At 33.4% G+C, this 18,466-nt stretch overlaps 3 protein-coding genes across 3 annotated transcripts; 1 reads left to right on the plus strand and 2 right to left on the minus strand.

Annotated features, from left to right (window-relative positions):
- The first annotated feature begins 3,727 nt into the window (after positions 1 to 3,727).
- Positions 3,728 to 6,251, plus strand: LOC104737063 (protein IQ-DOMAIN 16). Its single transcript, XM_010457158.3, has 5 exons — positions 3,728 to 3,966; positions 4,083 to 4,322; positions 4,673 to 4,960; positions 5,070 to 5,195; positions 5,612 to 6,251. Exons 1-5 carry the CDS (start codon positions 3,856 to 3,858, stop codon positions 6,137 to 6,139), a joined length of 1,293 nt encoding a protein of 430 aa, XP_010455460.1. The 5' UTR covers positions 3,728 to 3,855; the 3' UTR covers positions 6,140 to 6,251.
- A 19-nt stretch (positions 6,252 to 6,270) lies between these two features.
- Positions 6,271 to 8,074, minus strand: LOC104737062 (DAR GTPase 2, mitochondrial). The gene is made up of 7 exons (XM_010457156.2): positions 7,881 to 8,074; positions 7,577 to 7,762; positions 7,336 to 7,486; positions 7,182 to 7,252; positions 6,960 to 7,056; positions 6,654 to 6,844; positions 6,271 to 6,565 (listed from the first exon to the last, which is right to left on the minus strand). The coding sequence occupies exons 1-7, from the start codon at positions 8,052 to 8,054 to the stop codon at positions 6,311 to 6,313; spliced, it is 1,125 nt and encodes a 374-aa protein (XP_010455458.2). The 5' UTR covers positions 8,055 to 8,074; the 3' UTR covers positions 6,271 to 6,310.
- Positions 8,075 to 12,688: 4,614 nt separating this feature from the next.
- Positions 12,689 to 14,826, minus strand: LOC104737064 (F-box protein At4g00893-like). The gene is made up of 2 exons (XM_019234840.2): positions 14,735 to 14,826; positions 12,689 to 13,990 (listed from the first exon to the last, which is right to left on the minus strand). Exons 1-2 carry the CDS (start codon positions 14,761 to 14,763, stop codon positions 12,898 to 12,900), a joined length of 1,122 nt encoding a protein of 373 aa, XP_019090385.2. The 5' UTR covers positions 14,764 to 14,826; the 3' UTR covers positions 12,689 to 12,897.
- Positions 14,827 to 18,466: the final 3,640 nt, after the last annotated feature.

Here is an 18,466-nt window from a genome sequence, read left to right on the forward strand (position 1 = left end):
TCAATCTTTGGCAGTCATAGGTAGTGATCATAAATGTTTATAATGGCAAGGTTCTCAAATAAACTTTGTAAGAACATATCATCAATGATTGATTATGTTCCAATTGGAGTCTTCGGATAATTGATTCCATGGATCATGCACAAGGGTATGCTACAGAAATACAAAGGAAGATTTGGAACATATCTCGATTTATGAAGTACAAAACTTAGGACACGGGGTTTTGTCAAGATCTTGCACAACTCCGATGTCAAAACAGAGCTCTTGTCCAACTGCGACCAAGCAAACTGCTTGATGAGGGGAGCTGGATCCGAGGAGCAGAGAGGTGATGGATTGACTTCGAGGGGAGGGACTTTTGAGATCTCAGATTTGGCAATGAATGGTTGGAAATACGTGAGAATCAAATAACCGAGAGAAACCACCCAAAAGATACGAAGAGGGGGGGGGAGAGGGGAAGAGGATGAAACTGAAGCATGACCGGATTAGCTGAGTGGAGACTTAATGAACCTTCAATGTGTTTATCGCAGAAACAGAAAAAGAGCAAGCTTAGGTAGCAAAGGAGAACACGAGACAAAGATGCAGCTTCCCAACTGTGTCGATCGAATTCAACGCCATCGGAAGAAAGAATCTCCGAGATCGTGCCAGAAAAAGAGCGGTTGGGGTGAATCCCCCCCTAAGTATTACATAACGAGTGAAAACTTTTCATCTACTAATCTGAAATCAACTATCAAAACTGCGGTTATAAGATTAGTTTAGTTAGTATCAAAACTGCATAAACCACAAAATTTGTTTAGTTAGTACGATTAGTTCAATTTGCTTGATGCCTCTCATTTGGATATGTATATTCATAAATTCCAACTTGAATTCCCGTACTACGAAAAACAACAAAATTTTTAAGTGTCTCGGCACTATGATCACTGAATGTTTTTATTAGATAGCACGGTCTTGTCTTCTTAATTTCATATTTGATTAGATTTTTTTATTAATCGAGAATCAACACATTAATTATTAACTTTTTCGTCTTTAAACCTAGTGAGATAGTGATGCAAGCAAAGCCTAAACCCACTTAAAGCCACTTCAGTCCATTAGTGATGATATACATACAAGCCCATAAGTGATTAATACACAATACTGTTTAGTGTCCTTAAATTAGAAATTAAAGTTTTTGGAAAAGAATAGTTTATGCAGAAAACAACAACAATTATTGATAGGCGCAGAGAGTAGGACAATGCCCTATTGGCTCAGGCCTTATTCAGGTCCCATTATGTGGTCAATGTTAATGACTTTATTGCCCTGAGATTATAGGTGTACTCTAATCGTACTAATTAAACAAATGTCAGTAATAATTGAACAACTAATATCAATATACTTAAAAATTATTTATTGTTCACTTTATGAAATTTATAGACATGGGCATGGCCGACAAAAAAAAAAAAAACTCACATGGGCATGGTCTCATCATGCACTCTAGCCTCCATCCTCTATCCTCTAATGCTAAATCTAAATCCCACCTACTAATTCCTCCTAATAGGTAATAAGTGACAAAAAAATATTCCTCTATATGAAAACAATGTTCGAATTGATTAGTACTAGTACATATTAATTATCTAAACTCTATGTAACTTTAAATCCTTAACGATGTTCATCTTGATTCTATGTATGGACTATATATATTAAGCCTGGTTTAGACGAATCATGTTGATCACCTCATCCATGAGCATAAACATTACCAAATATGGACAGCATAATTTTAGTTTATTGTAAGGTTTTTCTATTTTACATTAAGAACTTGAAAGAGGTACATCATTAATAGAAAAAAATAAAATCATTACAAAAGATGGAAGTTCATGAATTAGAATCTTATCGGTAAATTAAATAATTCTTAAGAGCGTTATCAAAAACCATTACCAAATGTGTCTAAACGTTCACTGCCAATAATTTTTAGACATGGAGGTTTTGACTAGTCCAAGCAAAAACTCACTCACTCATGATACTCTTTTCTCGATGCTATATAAAAGGTTAAAATAAAAATCAAAGAATCTCAATTTCAAAGTTGTATTTTGGCTAAAAACATTATTTTGTAGTCTTCGAGGTCTTGTCGTCCTTCATTTGGACGCCTCGTTTTTATTATCGTCGTATTCGTATCGTATCTATCATGTATGCATGAGGATTTTTGTTGTTGAGTTTTACATCCGTAATTTGTAGGTTTAGTAAGCATAAATAACCACTCTTTAAACCCCTAACTAAATCCAAATTAGAAGTTGGTAGTAGAACCTTAGATAATGATTTCTGATAGTGATATGAATAAGGTGAATTGTATTATCCATGATCATGAATAAAGTACATTTTGGTGTGTAATTCTTTGTTGCAACTTTTGGCTTGTTTTTTCCTCTAGAAAACCCACACAATTTTGGTAATTAATGGTTATAACCTGATTCTAAACAATTTGAGTTTAATAGATATCTACCAAAATTACGATTTATAATCGCTCTCAAAAATCTCTTAAATTTATGTATATCCGGACATATATTTTTTATATTTCTATTTAACATAATTTATCAAACATATATTTTTTTTGGTCATTATACGAATGAATGTATCTGTAAGTTTTTCCTAATGGAAGTTAATAATAATAACATAGTTTATGTTTTTACTTCCATAAAATTTATTAGTTTGGTTAAATAACATATCAATAAATCTTATTATAGTCACTATAATAAGATTTCTTATCCAAGAAAACAACAGTTCTTGTAGACTACATTCTCTAGCCACCCAAGTTGTATAATATCTTTCAACTTCTCAATTTACAAAGAAGAAACGTAGTCACTGGATTCTTTTAGACAAGTGACGCCAATGAAGAGAGCAAATTACAACTACACACAAGAAGTTTAAAATATTAAATCGTGGGAACTTTGGATTCTTGGTACAACGAGGCATTAAAGTCTGTGGCTCTCTTCTTGAAATTGTTTACAATGTCATCTTGGACCGTCAAAATCTTTCATTTACTATATTACTACATTAATGGTTTTATTTAATAATCCCATGTAACATCTGTGCAAGTGCACTTGCCAATTAATATATCAACGTAACGTTACCCAAAAGCTGCAACCATTTCTGATGCCTCCCTTGTTTTGTTATATAATAATATCATCACAACATTTTAGTCTATTACTTAATTTAATTAATTTTGTTTTTATCATAATCATCATTAGTTCATCAACAGCTGTTTTTATTTCTACTTTTTGTTCAGTGGAGAATGTGTAACTGTTGCTTTATTTTGGACGTACGCGAAACTGTTTTGTATGTAAGAGATACAAATCAAGTGGAGATATGTACACACAAATCAAGCAAGGGAGTTGAAAGAGATAATCCCTTTTGATTAAACTTAAACTAAACGTTTAAGATGGTATTAACTTTTTAAATGTTATTAAGAATTCATTATTACATTACATTACAGCTATTTGAAAAAAGAACAATAAAACTTATCAAGAAATTGATTTTTGTTTTTTGCCTAGATATAAACATTTGGGACACGAGGTTTTTTTATTTATTACACAAATCTTTAGACTTTATATTATTATCATTCAATGTATTAATTATTGTTACTATATCTTTATTAATAGGTAAATTAATATTAACCAAATAAATATATATATATATATATATGAATAAACTCATTATTTATTATTTTCGTCGTGTATACTATATATATACACACACACATTCATGTTAACTTCCTCAGTCTCGTAGTTACTTTACTTACATGAGCACATGAGCTTCAACTTCACTTAGCTGAGTAGTTACATAAGTTTTTTTCTTTCTCTCTGGTTCGTCAGTTTTAGAAAACGTTAACTTAAGATGGCTAAGAAGAACGGAACGTCATGGTTCACGGCCGTGAAAAAGATTCTCTGGTCACCATCAAAAGACTCAGATCACAAGAAGACTCACAAGAAAGATACTGATTACAAGGTCTTAATTTCAACTCTCTGCTGTTTTTAACTACCACTTGGAAACTTGTCTACTAATCCGAGGTTTTTAACGCAATAGTTTCGTTTTCTATTTTATTTTATTGTGCTAATATGCAGAAAAATGAAAAGAAAGGATGGATATTTAGAAAGACCAAACTCGAAACTTCAAATTCTGTAGTAGAAGACACTATCCGTACGGTTCTTACGGTGGAGACAGTGGAGGAAGAGAAACCTGCGGTTAATGTCTCCGCCGTGGATGAAGCTGTCGCCGAGATCGTTAAACTAAAGGCACCTCCGGGTTTTATTAGACGTCATTGTGCTGCCATAGTTATTCAGACAGCTTTCCGAGGCTACCTCGTAAGTATATATAATTTTTAGGAAAGTTTTGTTCATTTACATTTGCATATTTTTGAAATTCTTAAATATTGTTTTTAGGATTTTTGGTTAAAAGTTTGGGTTAGATGTTTTTAACGTATTTTAAATTTCTCTCTAAAAAGAGTTCTAAAATTGTCAAACAATTTGTCAAAAATTATTAAAAAAATGTCTAAATTATTAATTATTATGGGATAGTGGTTGTTTTGGTCATAAATTTTATTAAATTTACATTGGTAAAGATTTTATGTTATATGTCTAAATGAGTTCCTATTTTTTTTTAAATGAAAAATTGGGAATTTATGTGTCTTATATTTGCATTTATATTGAAAAAGTCGAGGAGAGCATTACGGGCATTGAGAGGGATAGTGAAGCTACAAGCATTAGTGAGAGGTAACAATGTAAGAAACCAAGCCAAACTTACTCTAAGATGCATCAAGGCTTTGGTTCGAGTTCAAGATCAAGTACTTAATCATCATCAACAACAACGGTCAAGAGTCTTATCATCATCACCATCCCGTAATTATAACATTGAAGCAAGACGTAACTCGATGTTCGCTGAATCTAACGGTTTTTGGGACACCAAAACATATCTTCAAGACATCCGTAGCCGTAGATCTCTGGTTAGTGAGTGAAAATGTAAAAAACACATATCTTAAATTTTTGTTTCTTTTGTGATGTGCTGACCATTAAATTGTCTGTTTTTGTTTTGTTTATTTGTTTTTTTTGCAGTCGAGGGATATGAGTAGATGCACCAACAATGAATTTGACTCTGAAGAAACAGAATCTATTTTGCAGAAGAAGTTAGAAATTGCTATTAAACGTGAGAAAGCACAAGCACTTGCTCTCTCTAATCAGGTATTTTTTATGGCATCAACATGAAAATTGCAAACCTTCTGACTTCGTTCAAATATTTTTAAATTGACCAAAAATGGAAAATTTGGTTTTAATAACATTTGAAAAAAAATCTGATTGAAATGTTAAATTAATTACCTAGAAAATCCCATAATTCGAATTCTTTAGGGAAAACACTGTTTTTATTTGTTTTGAAATTATTTCAAAATTAAGGACATATATTAAAAACAAAATAAAATTGGTCAACTAGACAATTTTGTTTGTATGAATAAAGATTTAAAATTTAGGGACTAGATTTTACACTATTTTGTTAATAATTGAAAATAAAAAATTGATAAAAAAATTCAGAACTTTTCATTTATATATTATATTTAAAATATCGTGTAAAATGATACTAATTTACCCGGTTTATGTGAAAGATTCGGAGTCGGTCGTACCAGAATCAATCAGCCGGTGACGATAGAGAGCTTCTAGAGAGAACACAATGGCTTGATCGTTGGATGGCTACAAAGCAATGGGACGACACAATCACCAACTCTACAAACGTTAGAGATCAAATCAAGACTCTTGAATTAAACATTCATCATCATCAAAGATCGTATCCAGCGACTCCACCGTCGTGCAGAGCTTCAAGATCCGTCATGGTGAGATCAGCTAGTCCTAGGATACCGTGTTCACCTTCCTCGGTGCAGCCAAACTACATGTCGGCTACCGAGTCGGCAAAGGCGAAGGCAAGGACTCAGAGCACGCCACGGCGGAGACCAATTACTGCTAAGAAGCGGCTCTGTTATGCGGAGGAAGAGAGTTTGAGGAGTCCGAGCTTTAAGAGTGCTTATAACGGTTGTCTTTGGGGAGATCATGAATCTGACTATTCTTGTTGTTACGGTGATGGGTACGCCGGAAAAATCTCGCCTTGTTCGACAACTGATCTCCGGTGGTTAAAGTGAGAGACTTCTATTGTTTTTGTAATCTTAACGATCATGCGACTTGTTTAGGGTTTTATTGTTTCCTTGTGCCAAAAGCTTTAGTTAGATAACAAAGTTACAATTCTCAGTTAAACAACTTAACATCGATTCTCTAAGCCGTAGACAATCACATAAATTTTATAAAGGCTTTTGTTAAAATTTGGCTACAGTAGAGACATGTTCTAAAGTGTAACGTCCAAGTCTACCAGTTCTATATAGATTCAATATCTTAGAAGCAACTCTGAGATCAGCAAACTCACTTGCTTCTTCTGAAACCCTGAGAACCGGTCTTAATGCAGCGAATTGCGTCTCTATAAGATTCCCCATGCTGATTTCGTCTTCTAAGTTTCCGTCAAATGCTGAAATTGTCTCGTACAGAACTCTTCGAACATCGTAAACTATAAAATCCTGAAAATGGAGAAAAAAAGGAAAATTGATACAGCAAATGATGATAGATTACTGATTAGAAGATAATGCTAATATCTTGTTCTGGTACCTGTGTATGATCTGTTGCGTACCGAGTCTTGCGTCTGCCATCAGACTTGGAGCTTTCATTGGATAAACTTCTTGTTAAATCCTGAGTTTTGCGCAGTTTTTCCCATTTCTTGTATTCATGGCTCGAGTTTAGTATAGTCAGAAAGAACCGTGCTAGTTCGATCACTCCAACTATATCATCCGGGATAGCTCCTACATTAGGCAACAATAACCCTATAAGCTCACTACATTAATCGGGAATAAGAATATAGAAACAATCCTCAAGGGCTAAGTCTAATCAATCTGTGTTGTTTAGAGATGATCAAACCTGTTAATGCCAATTTTGAGCAGATCTCAGCACCAAGCAGATTAGGAGGGAAAATTCCAGGCGTGTCTAGTACATAGACGTTGGGATGGCTACCGATCTGAAAACAAATAAATCCTCAAACCATACTAAAACTTGTAGGACCACACAAACCTCAGATACACAGGAAGGTAAATAAGCATAGCGAGAAACTGAAGTGACATAATTTCAAGTAAGAGACCAAACCTTCAAACTCATTATGTCTTTAGTATCTCCAGGCTGCGAGCTAACTGTTGTATGCTTTAGCCTACCTTTCTCTATAAATATGTTTAAATTCAATCATGTGGAATTGAGATTAGGACAACAGAGCAACGATCTTTTGAGAAGATAGGAATTTTACCAGTAGCACTAATTCTCCCAATTTGATGAAGAGAGTTGGAGAGAGCGGACTTTCCTACGTTAGGAATCCCAAGAAGCATCATAGTTGTGGTATGACCAGAATGACCAGCCTTGTGTGATTCCCTAACTTGACTCTGCAAGAAGTTGAGAAACTGAAAAAAAAGAAAGAGTCTTCTTTAAGTTTCTTTAGCCTTTTAAAAAGAAAGAACTGAAAAGATGAAATCTCGAGAATTAGCGGTTACTTGCTTGACACGTTCACTGTTATGTGAATTTACTGCAAACGAAAGATAGTTTCTCTCCTTAAAGTAATCCATACACGTCTTCAACTCCAAAGGATCCGCGAGTTCCATTTTGTTCAACACAATGATCCGTTTTGCCGGTAAAGGCGAAAACTTTCTCAACAATTCATACTCGGAAGACAATGGAATCTACAAACACACACACACACACAAAAGAGAAGCAACAAAAGAAAAAGACTTAGTTCTCTGAGGCAATTAATCGAACACCTGGAAGGCAAAAAGTGGTGTGAGAAAGAAGAAAACAAACACGAGCATCTCTGATCTCAAGTACGAAATCTACTAGCGGAACACGTTCGGAGATTGCCCGAACCGCTGCGGCCATGTGTGGTCCGTACCATCTCCGGTTAGGGTTTCTCGACGCACTGATCACGGCGTCTCCGATTTCCCTCGCAATGTTCCAGCTTCTTCTAGCCGTTGCCATTTTTTTTTTAACATTAAAGCAAACGCGCGTTTCGAAACCTTAAAAGCCCATAAATATGTACCAAATTTGAGCTTAAATGGGCCTTAAATCTTCAAACCCAAAGCCCATATTTAACCCAATTTTATTTAAGGAACTAGATTGATTCAAACTTGCTGGTGTAGAAGATGCTTTCAAGTTGGTTGGGCAAGCAAATAGATTGTTATCTGATAAGATGCAACGTTCTTTGTATGATATCAGATACAGATCCCTTTTATTGTTCACTACCATGCATTCCAACCATTAAAAACTCAATATCAGAGTAGTGAAACCGAAATACCGAATCGATGGAGATGCATTGGGCGTGCTTTGAGTGCTTTGCATGCTTTGCGTTCTTTGCGTGTATTATTTGCTCATTGTGTTTGGGATATAATCTACGTTTTTAGTTATTTTATGTTTTGGAATAATCTCTCTCGGTGTTGAAGTCCCATCTTTGGAGCTTATACTGCTTAGTTAGGCTGTTCGAAGAGTATTTTAAGTTATGTTAGTGGATGAAGTGTTTTTCTACAAGTGTGAAAGAGGTTATGATGATATAATTGTGGTCTCTCTTGAATAGTGTATATGTATAATATGTACAAATTGGGATGAGACTAATAATCATAGACTGGAATTATGTCTCTAGAAAACTTAAGATAGATTTGTTGGCTAAAAGAACTCTGAATGCTATGGAATCCCTATTTCTTTGTTTCCAAGAACAAAGAAATGTCGTTGACTCTCTTAGAGGAAGGCTAGAAGAGAGTAGCCTATTGGTGTATAGGCCGACAATCCATACTGGACTTTGTTTATGTCGGTTATTATGAACTATTGTTGTAAACTTTAAGAGCTGGTGTTATATAAACTCTTGTATCATTTAAATTAAGCATCGAGGGAGAAAATCGGGCGAGTGGATCTCACGCGCGGCGATTTTTCCTCTCCCAAATTCTTCTTCTTCTGATCACAATCACGTGCACCAACGTCGGGTCCTCTGTCAATTCCGGTGACGGTGAGGACCCCTCGGCCCATGGTTCTTCATTCGCGACTCATTGCATCTTCCCGGTGAAGCTGTTGGACGAAATCAAGGAACGAGAGAAGAAGGTAGATAGATCGGGAGACAGGAGATTCTGGAGGTTTCACGGGATCGGTTATGATAGGGGAGGTAGTTTCCGATCCGGCGAAGCTAAGCCACCGTCGAAGGTCTTCTTATCTACTCCCTGCTGCCTCTCTCTCGCTCACAAGTGAGCATGAAAACCTCCATGACAAAGGACAGATCAGATCTCTTTCTCCTTCTCAAAACGGTTCTACGGTGGCGGGATGTCAACGGATCTTGGATCACCATCTCTGTTCGGTTACCGTCGTTCAGGCTCACCGGAGGTCCTGTTCCGGTTGAGCATCCGCATATGTGGACGGCGGCTGCAGACGAGTTTTTTCGTTTGTAGATTAGGGCTTCACGGTCCCCGGTTTAGTCTGGTACGTGAATCCGGCCGGTTTTGTTTTTCCATCGGTTTAATTCGGTTAGATGTAAATGAGTTGGACCCCTTGGGATTTTTGTATGGCCTACTCTGGAAATAGCCCATTGGACATTATATTTTATATATTGAATACCCTTTAACAAAAAAAAAAAAAAACTCTTCTATCATTTATTAAGAGAACGACACAATAATAAACACTTTTCCCCAAAACCGTTATCTAGATTTTACATAGTATCAAAGCAGACAATTCTAAATTAATCCTTCTCCATTAAAGTCTTTGTGAACAAGAAAAAAAATCATGGAGACTGTGACCTTTGGTGGAGAAGACAAAGGAGACGATGAAGACGGAGATGATGAAGATGAACTGATGTGTGGATTTATGTCCACGTTTAGTTTTTAGTGAACAAGCTAATAGGTTTAATTTTGTTAGTATTCTTAATTTATATATTTACTTTTCGATAGTTTATTTAATGGGATTTTGAGGTTGTTCCTTACGAATATTGTCGTATGTTTTTTTGTTTTATTGAATAGGTTTTGGGTTTTCATTTTACAATAATTCATTGGGGATTTTTTTTATTATTTAACCTAATGATGATGTTTCTAGGGTTTATGGTTTATATGGGTCTGAGTTACGATTTTCTTTTTTTTCTGAGTTTTTATTTGGTTATAGTTTCACCATTACGTAGAAGTTGTTTGGAACACTCATGTTTTTAGGTTAATTTTTTTAGTCTGATTTGTGGACCGTCCGAGATAAAGACAATTATTTGTGGAGTAGCAGGATTTGCTACTATGTGATATTGTTATTCCCTTTTAACAAAGAGCAAAAGACGAGCTGAAGTTCCACCTCTACTTTCAAGATGAAAGTTTATGTTCGGAGGAGTTTGTTGACATGATTTGTCCTTCTTTGACAAGTGTCCACGACATACGTGTTCCGCTTTATCATTGCAAAGTTTGTGTTTTGCGTACCACATTTGTCGTGCGGAGGGAGGGAGTATTGATGTATTGGCCAGTAGTCCATGTGGGACTTTATTTATGTCGGCTATTATAAAACCCTAATATTGTTGCAAACCCTAAAAGTTAGATGTTATATAAATTCGTGTATCATTGATTACGAAAATGACACAATAATAAACACTTTTTTCCGAAACTAGTTTCTACATACACATGCTCTAGAAGTTCAATCATATAAAGCTTTATACTCCCTCCGTTTCATAATATAGGATGTTTTAGAAGTTTTTCTTTGTTTCATAATATTAATGTTTTCAACTTTTAAAATAACTTTTAGATTACTTTTCTATTTTTTTATTATTTATTTTATGCAGTCTTGTGTATGATTGGTTAAACTTTTTTAAAGTGATTATTTCTTAATCTGCGTGCTTTCAAAATATCTTATATTTTGAAACCGAGGGAGTATTATTCTTTTTGGGGCATGGTTAATTGGGACTGTAAACTTTAAATTAAATGTGCTCTATTAGCATATGCATAAGTTAATATTTCAGCAAATGACAATTAATAACAAAATTCATGAGTTTCCACGAGAACATAAATATGTATATATTCTATAAATGTTGATATCACTTCAAAAAGTAACGTATTACAAAAAAGCTATCACTAACCCAACTGTCACTATGAAATCATCCACAATAAATCTTAATTCTTATTTCTGCTCAATGTTCACCATAATTGTGATGTTTTTGATATATTCAGAAGCTCTTTAAATTCAACAAGCTAAAGAACCATAACGAGGTCACTTTTCAAGAACCATGATTCAAAAGAATAACGATTATCTTCTTGGAATCCATTGTGAATATGAAGATGAGGATAAATTCTTTCATATATTTGCTAAAGGTGACGTATTTGGTTGAAAATATTAGTATAGTTTTATTATATAAATCTCAACACATATAGTATTTTTAATACATAAGTGAATAAATTTTTATTAATTTCATGAGAATAATTTTATAATTATATATTTAAGTTTTATTTTATAAATTTTAGTGTTGGCAATCAATTTACATTTGAGAGACAGTTTACATGTGGGAGAAAAAAAGTTGACCGTCATCGTGCCACTTAAATCAAACGCCAAAATATCCAGCAACAAATACGACTGAAAATATGGGGAAAAAGCCTTGTTAAAATATCCAGTTAAAACTACGACTAAAAGAGAGGAAAGAAGTTGAGAGCAATTTTTCTTCTTCCGTTGTGGTCGCTCGCGACCTAGAGAAGAACAAGACCATTCTCTAATTTTATTTTTCTCTTATAATTGTTCGATTGTAGTCAAATGTACATTTTCGCCAATGTTTAGAGGCAGGAGACGGTGATGTCTAATATTCATAAGTCATAACTAAGTAGTGTTTTTGTAGTTAACTATTTTATGTTAAACATGCTTTAACAATGAACTTTAAGATCTTAAACATTTATATTAATCACATAATAGAATCATAAAAAGAGTTAAAGTAATACCTCCATTCATTGTAGAAATGATGTTTCATATAATGTTTTTTTGAAAATTTCTTCTTTAATGGTTTTAATGGTTTGAAGACTTGAATATAAATTTTTAGATGATCTTTAGGTAGAAGATAAGGTTTCCCTCCCATTTCCGATAAACTTCCATTTCCTATAAACTCTTTTCTTTATCTATTGTTGTTGTTTTTATAATGATCTGTGAGGGAGTAAACCATCTATAAAGAGGGAAGAAGACTTCATTCTTCGTAAAGATTTTTTGCCTTCTAATTTAATCTTAACTATCCATCATAGTAGAGATAAAAACGTTGGCAACAATTATAAGTACAATTGTCTAGCATTGTTTCTTAAGTTTGGTTCAATTAATCTGAACATGACATGCTGCTTAGCGCTTGTCATTTTAATTACCAAATAATTATTAAAAAAAATATATATAGCAAACCCAATTAAAAAACTTACTAACTATAAGACCACATACATTTTAGGCTTGAATAATTTCATGAGCCTTACATTTTAGGCTTTAACTATTGAAGGCTCAACGCGCGCGGCGTTCCTTATACTTAGATGCATATCATTTGTTTTAAACGGATTTATTGGGAATGGGACATAAACCGTTGTTCTCCAATATTGGTATCTAAAGTCATATATTAATGACAACATAAAAACAATGTAAAAAAAAAAGAGCAATGGAATGTAAACGGGTTACGAGAAAAATTCCAAGGTGTCCAAAATCTTAAAAATAAAACTACAGTACAAATTTCGCATACAAATTTGTAACTTAGAACATAAAACTGAAATGTATGTTTTCATACATGCAATGGTCAATACATATATCAAATAGAAAAAGAAAACTTAAAGCTCAACTTAATTACCTTTAACATCATCCATTTGCTTTATCATTTCATCGAATCTTCGACGTTCTTAGGCGGTGGCTCTATCCAAAGGCTCCTAAGAGGGCATAGTTCTTTCTGCATCTGCCACAAATATTTTACTTTTGGGTACTGCTTATGGTACCTGCCTTCATCGAATGAGTATGATACACAAGTCTTGCTTTTTAAGCCAATCTTTGGGAAGTAGACATTGTTCCTCATCCCTCGAACATCCACTCTCGTCTCTGAAGAATACATACTTGCAAAGATGGTCACACCATCAAGAGTACTCATCTCCTCCCAATTCGAGGAGACAAGTTTGTACACCATCGGCTTCTCCCTACTACATGTATACATGAGAAAGAGCTCTCCCTTCTGCTCAGTCAAGTAAATTCTCTTCGGCATATTTGACCATTCATCGCTATGAATATAAGGGCATCTATGTTCACTCCATCCTTGTTGACTGACTGTGCGGGAAGCTAGTTCAAAGTCAATTAAAACACCTCCCGAGCTGAAGCAATAGAAATAACCATTTGCATAGACAAGGTTGCTATGCATGTAGGGGTCAAATCCAAGAGAGCAAGAAAAATCTTCAGTAGCCCACTCTGTTGCTCCAGGATAGCAAATGCTTATACGAACGTTGTATCTCGTCAACGGTCTTAACACTATTACCACACAAGTACCCGATGTGGGGGTGGAGGAGAAAGCAATGGCCTGAAAAGACAACTCACACTTGGGCAAGTTTATAAGCTCTCGAGTATAAGGTTTGAAGAAGAACATGTCCACTAAACTGGATCTGCGCATAAGCAACCATCCATCTTTCGAGTAACAAACATCGGTTCCAGCTAACTCAGGAAAATTAAGTGTGTACCTCTTTCGTTCCATTGGATCATAGAGAACAATCAAGTCGTCACGTTTCCGCAAGGTGATAACCCATGGATGCTTTCCCACAACCCGAACAGCTTCAGCGGCTTTGCGCCATGCCTTGCAGACAGCTGAGGCACGAATGTTATCAATTAAGACAAGACAACACATTATTGTCTCCAAAAGGCTTGATGGAAGGTCTGCAAAAGGGACAACCTTCTTCTCTTGCCCATTGTTACTGAAATCTTCGTTTGACCTACATATAGATTTCGATCAACAAGTTAACTTATAATTGGGTTTGCCTTTGGATTGCTAGATGCTTCAAGAAAGCCTAAAACACTTATAGATGGGTTTGCTTTTGGAGCCGTAAGATATGAAATACCACAAAACCATGAAAGAAAAAAAAACTGTCTCGTAATTTTTGGGAGTCCCCTATGTCGTTGCAAGATGCTTGAAGAAAGCCCATAAAACATGATGCATATATTCGTCTTATAAACCCTAATTGTTTCATAGTCGAAGTTATTAATATTTAAGGCATCAGATCAGTAACTCATGCTAGATTCCACATTTAATATGATATTTTAGAGAACCCAAGGAAAAAAAAATATATACCTGAAACATCGTACACAGGTCGGTATAAAACCCCTAAATTTGCTGAATTTTACAAAATTGTGAAACTAAATTTTGAAAACCAATTCAGATTCAACCGAAATTAACGGAAGGGATACATATAGAATCAAAGAATCCCTAGATCTTGTGATTAAGATTAAGAAAACCAAAGAGACGATTACGATTAATACAACGAAAAAAACAAAACCCTAAACTTTAGCATCTTAGAATCCCTAAGTAATCTGATCCCCCATAGATCCTTCAAATCATGTACGTGTTGTGATTAAACGACTATAATCTAATCATAAACTTTGAGAAAACCTTTGATATAATATTATCATTTTCAATCCGAGAGAGTATTGAGTGGGTGTGAGAGAGAGATAGAACTTACAAGATAAACTTTCCTCTCTGATCAGTCATTTTAAATTTTTGAGTCACAGCAGAGAAAAATAATAAAGACAGAAGTAAACGTATTGTCACAATTGATACCTATTTATAAAAGGTTTCAAAGTTAGCCATGTGTCATGTGACTCATGTCTATTGATTAGATTTTGACAGGTTTCAAAATTATTTTGTTTTATTTAATAAGATTAGGAAATTAGATAATATATATATATTTAAAAATATTAATATAGATGTGTATCATACTATCATTTTTCTTAGATTTTGTTTCCCTTAAAAAGAAAATAAACTAACAAAAACAGAAAAATATTTGATAATATAGAGATTTGATATGATTTACATGTTATTTTTGAGATGAAAAAATTTAGCTATAATACAACAAGAGAAAGTGCAAAAATTTTAAATTCATTGAGACATGTGTTAGTTTATCAATCAAATGTTGAAATGTGTCAAAAAGTTAACATTTTTCTTAACAAAATAGGAAAACTAGTTTAAAACATATTTACATATACAAGAATTCTGTTTAGCCAGCTGATACAAAAAGATTATTTATATATCATTTTAAGAAATATATATTTGAGTTATTCTTTAGTGACAAAGGCATCTCCAGTAATCAATTGTTAATCAAATGACTTATTAACAAAAAATTAATATATTGATGAGAGAGAAGAAAAGAAGAGAAGAATCATTCCTCAAGTTGCTCTAAAAAGAAACGTTTCTCTCACAAATTTGAGCAGCTGTTATGTTATCAATGATTACAATTAATAAAAGATAATAAATATATATATATGATTAAAATAATATATATATATATATATATTTAAAGAAACCTTGGAGGGTTGATGCTGTTGGCTTTGGTCTAATACTTAAGTAATGTCGTCATAGTTAACTTTTAAACATCAATAAGTGCATGTAAACCTTGCAAAGAAAAAGACATTTTTCAAAATTTTTATTTACCAAACAAATTAACTATTTTAGGTTCCAGCAAAGTTCTTTTACTTATATGCGTATATATGATATCTCGCTAGTTATTTAAAGTGGTGTTCTAAAATATTAGCTTTTGAAAAAAGTAATGCCATATATTGGCTTTAGCCTTTAGAATACAATGTAACAAAAACAAACGGTTATGAAAACATTATTAGGTTTCAAAAAAATTTCAACAAAATAAAAATTTCTATTATCCCCTTGGTGTGTTCATGGATCCTTAGAAGATCCATGGATTCTGAAACATGAGTATATAAGAACTTCTCAGGTGCAAGAAGACTTTGGACTCAGACGTACAAGGGATTCAGTTGCAAAAAGACATGGACATGTTGAGATGCAGAAGAGGGTAAGAAAACTAAAACCTTAGACAATTTATTTGTTTGATATAACGTTTTTTTTTCTATTTTCATTCTTAGTCCAGAAGTCAGGAAGACTGGAGAGCGAGTGAATCAAGGAAAAGATTTGAAGATAGATGTCAAAGAGGCTATGAAAAGGAGTTGGCATTATACAAACATGCAATGGTATAGAATAGTAATAAAACATGACTTAGATGTTCTTAATTTAAGTTACTCATCTTCATTTATGATCATGAGTCGTTTTGACTTAACTCATTCTTTTTTGTTCAAAAAACAACTATTAGGTTTTTTGAATGAACCAAAGCTGAATAGATTTTTCAGAAACCGAGAGTAGAGAACACCGAGAGGCAAAGGGGAGAAGCTCAAGAGAATTTGCAACAACAGAGATTTCAGGTAAGAAACTGATACAATACCTAATTATATTTCTTTTCGGATGAAGAACCAAGTCTACAAGAAAAGAGAATATAATACACTATGTTAGTTTCTAATGTGACTCCTCATTTGATTTTATAGTTTCAATCTATTTATTCTCATGAAAAGACAGAGGATCACAACGTAGATGCTCAACATGATCTGTATGATCAAAGAAAGAGAAACATTGAAAGGGAGAGAAGAGTTACTCGCTTAAATTTTTATCTTTCTTTCAAAGATCAGTTACATGAAAAAGATTCTCATGTGTGTTATTATTATATTTGTTGTTCTCTTTAGATGCGACCACAGTTGACGAATGGAGTCGACCCAAAAATTTGATGACAGAAATGGGATTTATTGATTCACTTTTGAATCAGTAATAATGTTTATGAAGTAAATCAGTAAATCCCAATGCTGTCATCAAATTTTTGGCTCGACTCTATTCGTCAAATGCAACAATGGAACACATCTGAGGAGACCAACAAAAAACAATAATAACTCAAATGAAAATCTTTTATCATGTATTTGATATGTGAAAGAAAATAAAATTAACAAAATGTTGATATCTCAACTGAGCAACACCTCATCAAGTCTCAAGCGAGCAACTCTTCTCCCATTCTCAACATTTCTCATTCTGTGTTGTTGCATATCTTTTACTGAGCATCTATGTTGTGATTTTGTGGCATGTCTTAAGAATAAGTTAATCGAAACCATAAATCGAAAGGAGAAGTCAAAGTAGAAATTAATAGGGCGTACTATGTTCTTTTTATTTGTAGACTTTGTTTATAATCCACAAAGAAATAGAATTAGACATTGTTTTAGTTTCTTTACCTGAAACCTTTGTTTTTGCAGATATTGAGCTTCTCTCCTCTGCCTCTCGGTTTCTTAAAAGTGTCTCCATCTTTAATGCAGTTCATTCGAAAATCCTACCAGATTTTTTTCTGAAAAAAAAATCGAGTAAGTTAAAGGAGTCAAGATCACAAGCTTCTGTAAATTAAATTAAGAACATCAAATTCAGGTCTTACAAAATTTTCTATATCCTTGCAGGCTTGTATAATTTCAACTCTTTTTCATTGTGTCTTTGATATTTATCTCCAAATCTTTCTTGATCCACTCTCTCTCTCGAATCCTGACTTCTAGACTGAGAACCAAAATTAAAGAAATTCATATAAACTCATGTGTTTCAGTTTTCATGGATCTTTTAAGGATCCATTAATACACCAAGACGATGTAGAAAATTTGTTTTGTCGAAATTTTCTTAAAACCTAATATTTTCCAGACACTTTTTATCATTTTCATAACCCTATTTATATTTCTTTTGTTTGTGTTACATTGTTTTCTAAAGCCTAAAGCCATGAGATTAATATAATGTCTCAATACATTTCGATCAACAAATTGAAATGAAAAAAAAAAAAACACACACACACACACACACACACACATATATATATATATATATATATATATATATATATATATATATTATACCACAATAAAGCCATGAGACTAAAAAAAATATTTCAAATTTAAATTTATCATTTTTGGGAGTCATAGCAAGATGCTTCAGATCAATTCAATAAATCATGCTAGATTACATTTAATTAATATGCAATTTTTGTTTCAGAAAACCAAAGAAAAAAAAAAGATACAAAATAATTGAAGTTAATAAATCTTTAAACCTTCTGAGATCCCAAAATTTTGAAAACCAATTCTCAGATTCAACCAAATTTAACAACGGGAAACACATCAATCCAATGAACTAATCAAATATGATTACGAAAAAGAAAAATAAAAAACAAACCCTAATTCATGTACAAATATACTTTGATATAAATCATTTTCAATCTGATATAAATCATTTTCAATCATTTTCAATCAGCAGATAAAAAAGACCTATAAATACGTACTCAAATAGATCTGGTCAAACTTATTTTCTGAATAATGTGATGTGTCAAATATCTTTATTACTC

This window comes from Camelina sativa, chromosome 13, assembly GCF_030686135.1.
Source record: "Camelina sativa cultivar CO46 ecotype springtype chromosome 13, ASM3068613v1".
Taxonomy (NCBI): domain Eukaryota; kingdom Viridiplantae; phylum Streptophyta; class Magnoliopsida; order Brassicales; family Brassicaceae; genus Camelina; species Camelina sativa.

Coding starts and splice junctions, on each gene's coding strand:
- LOC104737064 (XM_019234840.2), bottom strand. CDS start 14,763: ATGACTGATCAGAGAGGAAAGTTTATCTT. Junction 13,991..14,734: donor CAGAGAGGAAAGTTTATCTT/GTAAGTTCTATC, acceptor ATCTATATGTAG/GTCAAACGAAGATTTCAGTA.
- LOC104737063 (XM_010457158.3), top strand. CDS start 3,856: ATGGCTAAGAAGAACGGAACGTCATGGTTCACGGCCGTGAAAAAGATT. Junction 4,961..5,069: donor TCCGTAGCCGTAGATCTCTG/GTTAGTGAGTGA, acceptor TTTTTTTTGCAG/TCGAGGGATATGAGTAGATG. Junction 5,196..5,611: donor CACTTGCTCTCTCTAATCAG/GTATTTTTTATG, acceptor TTTATGTGAAAG/ATTCGGAGTCGGTCGTACCA.
- LOC104737062 (XM_010457156.2), bottom strand. CDS start 8,054: ATGGCAACGGCTAGAAGAAGCTGGAACATTGCGAGGGAAATCGGAGAC. Junction 7,487..7,576: donor ACAGTGAACGTGTCAAGCAA/GTAACCGCTAAT, acceptor CTTTTTTTTCAG/TTTCTCAACTTCTTGCAGAG. Junction 7,253..7,335: donor TGGGAGAATTAGTGCTACTG/GTAAAATTCCTA, acceptor ACATATTTATAG/AGAAAGGTAGGCTAAAGCAT.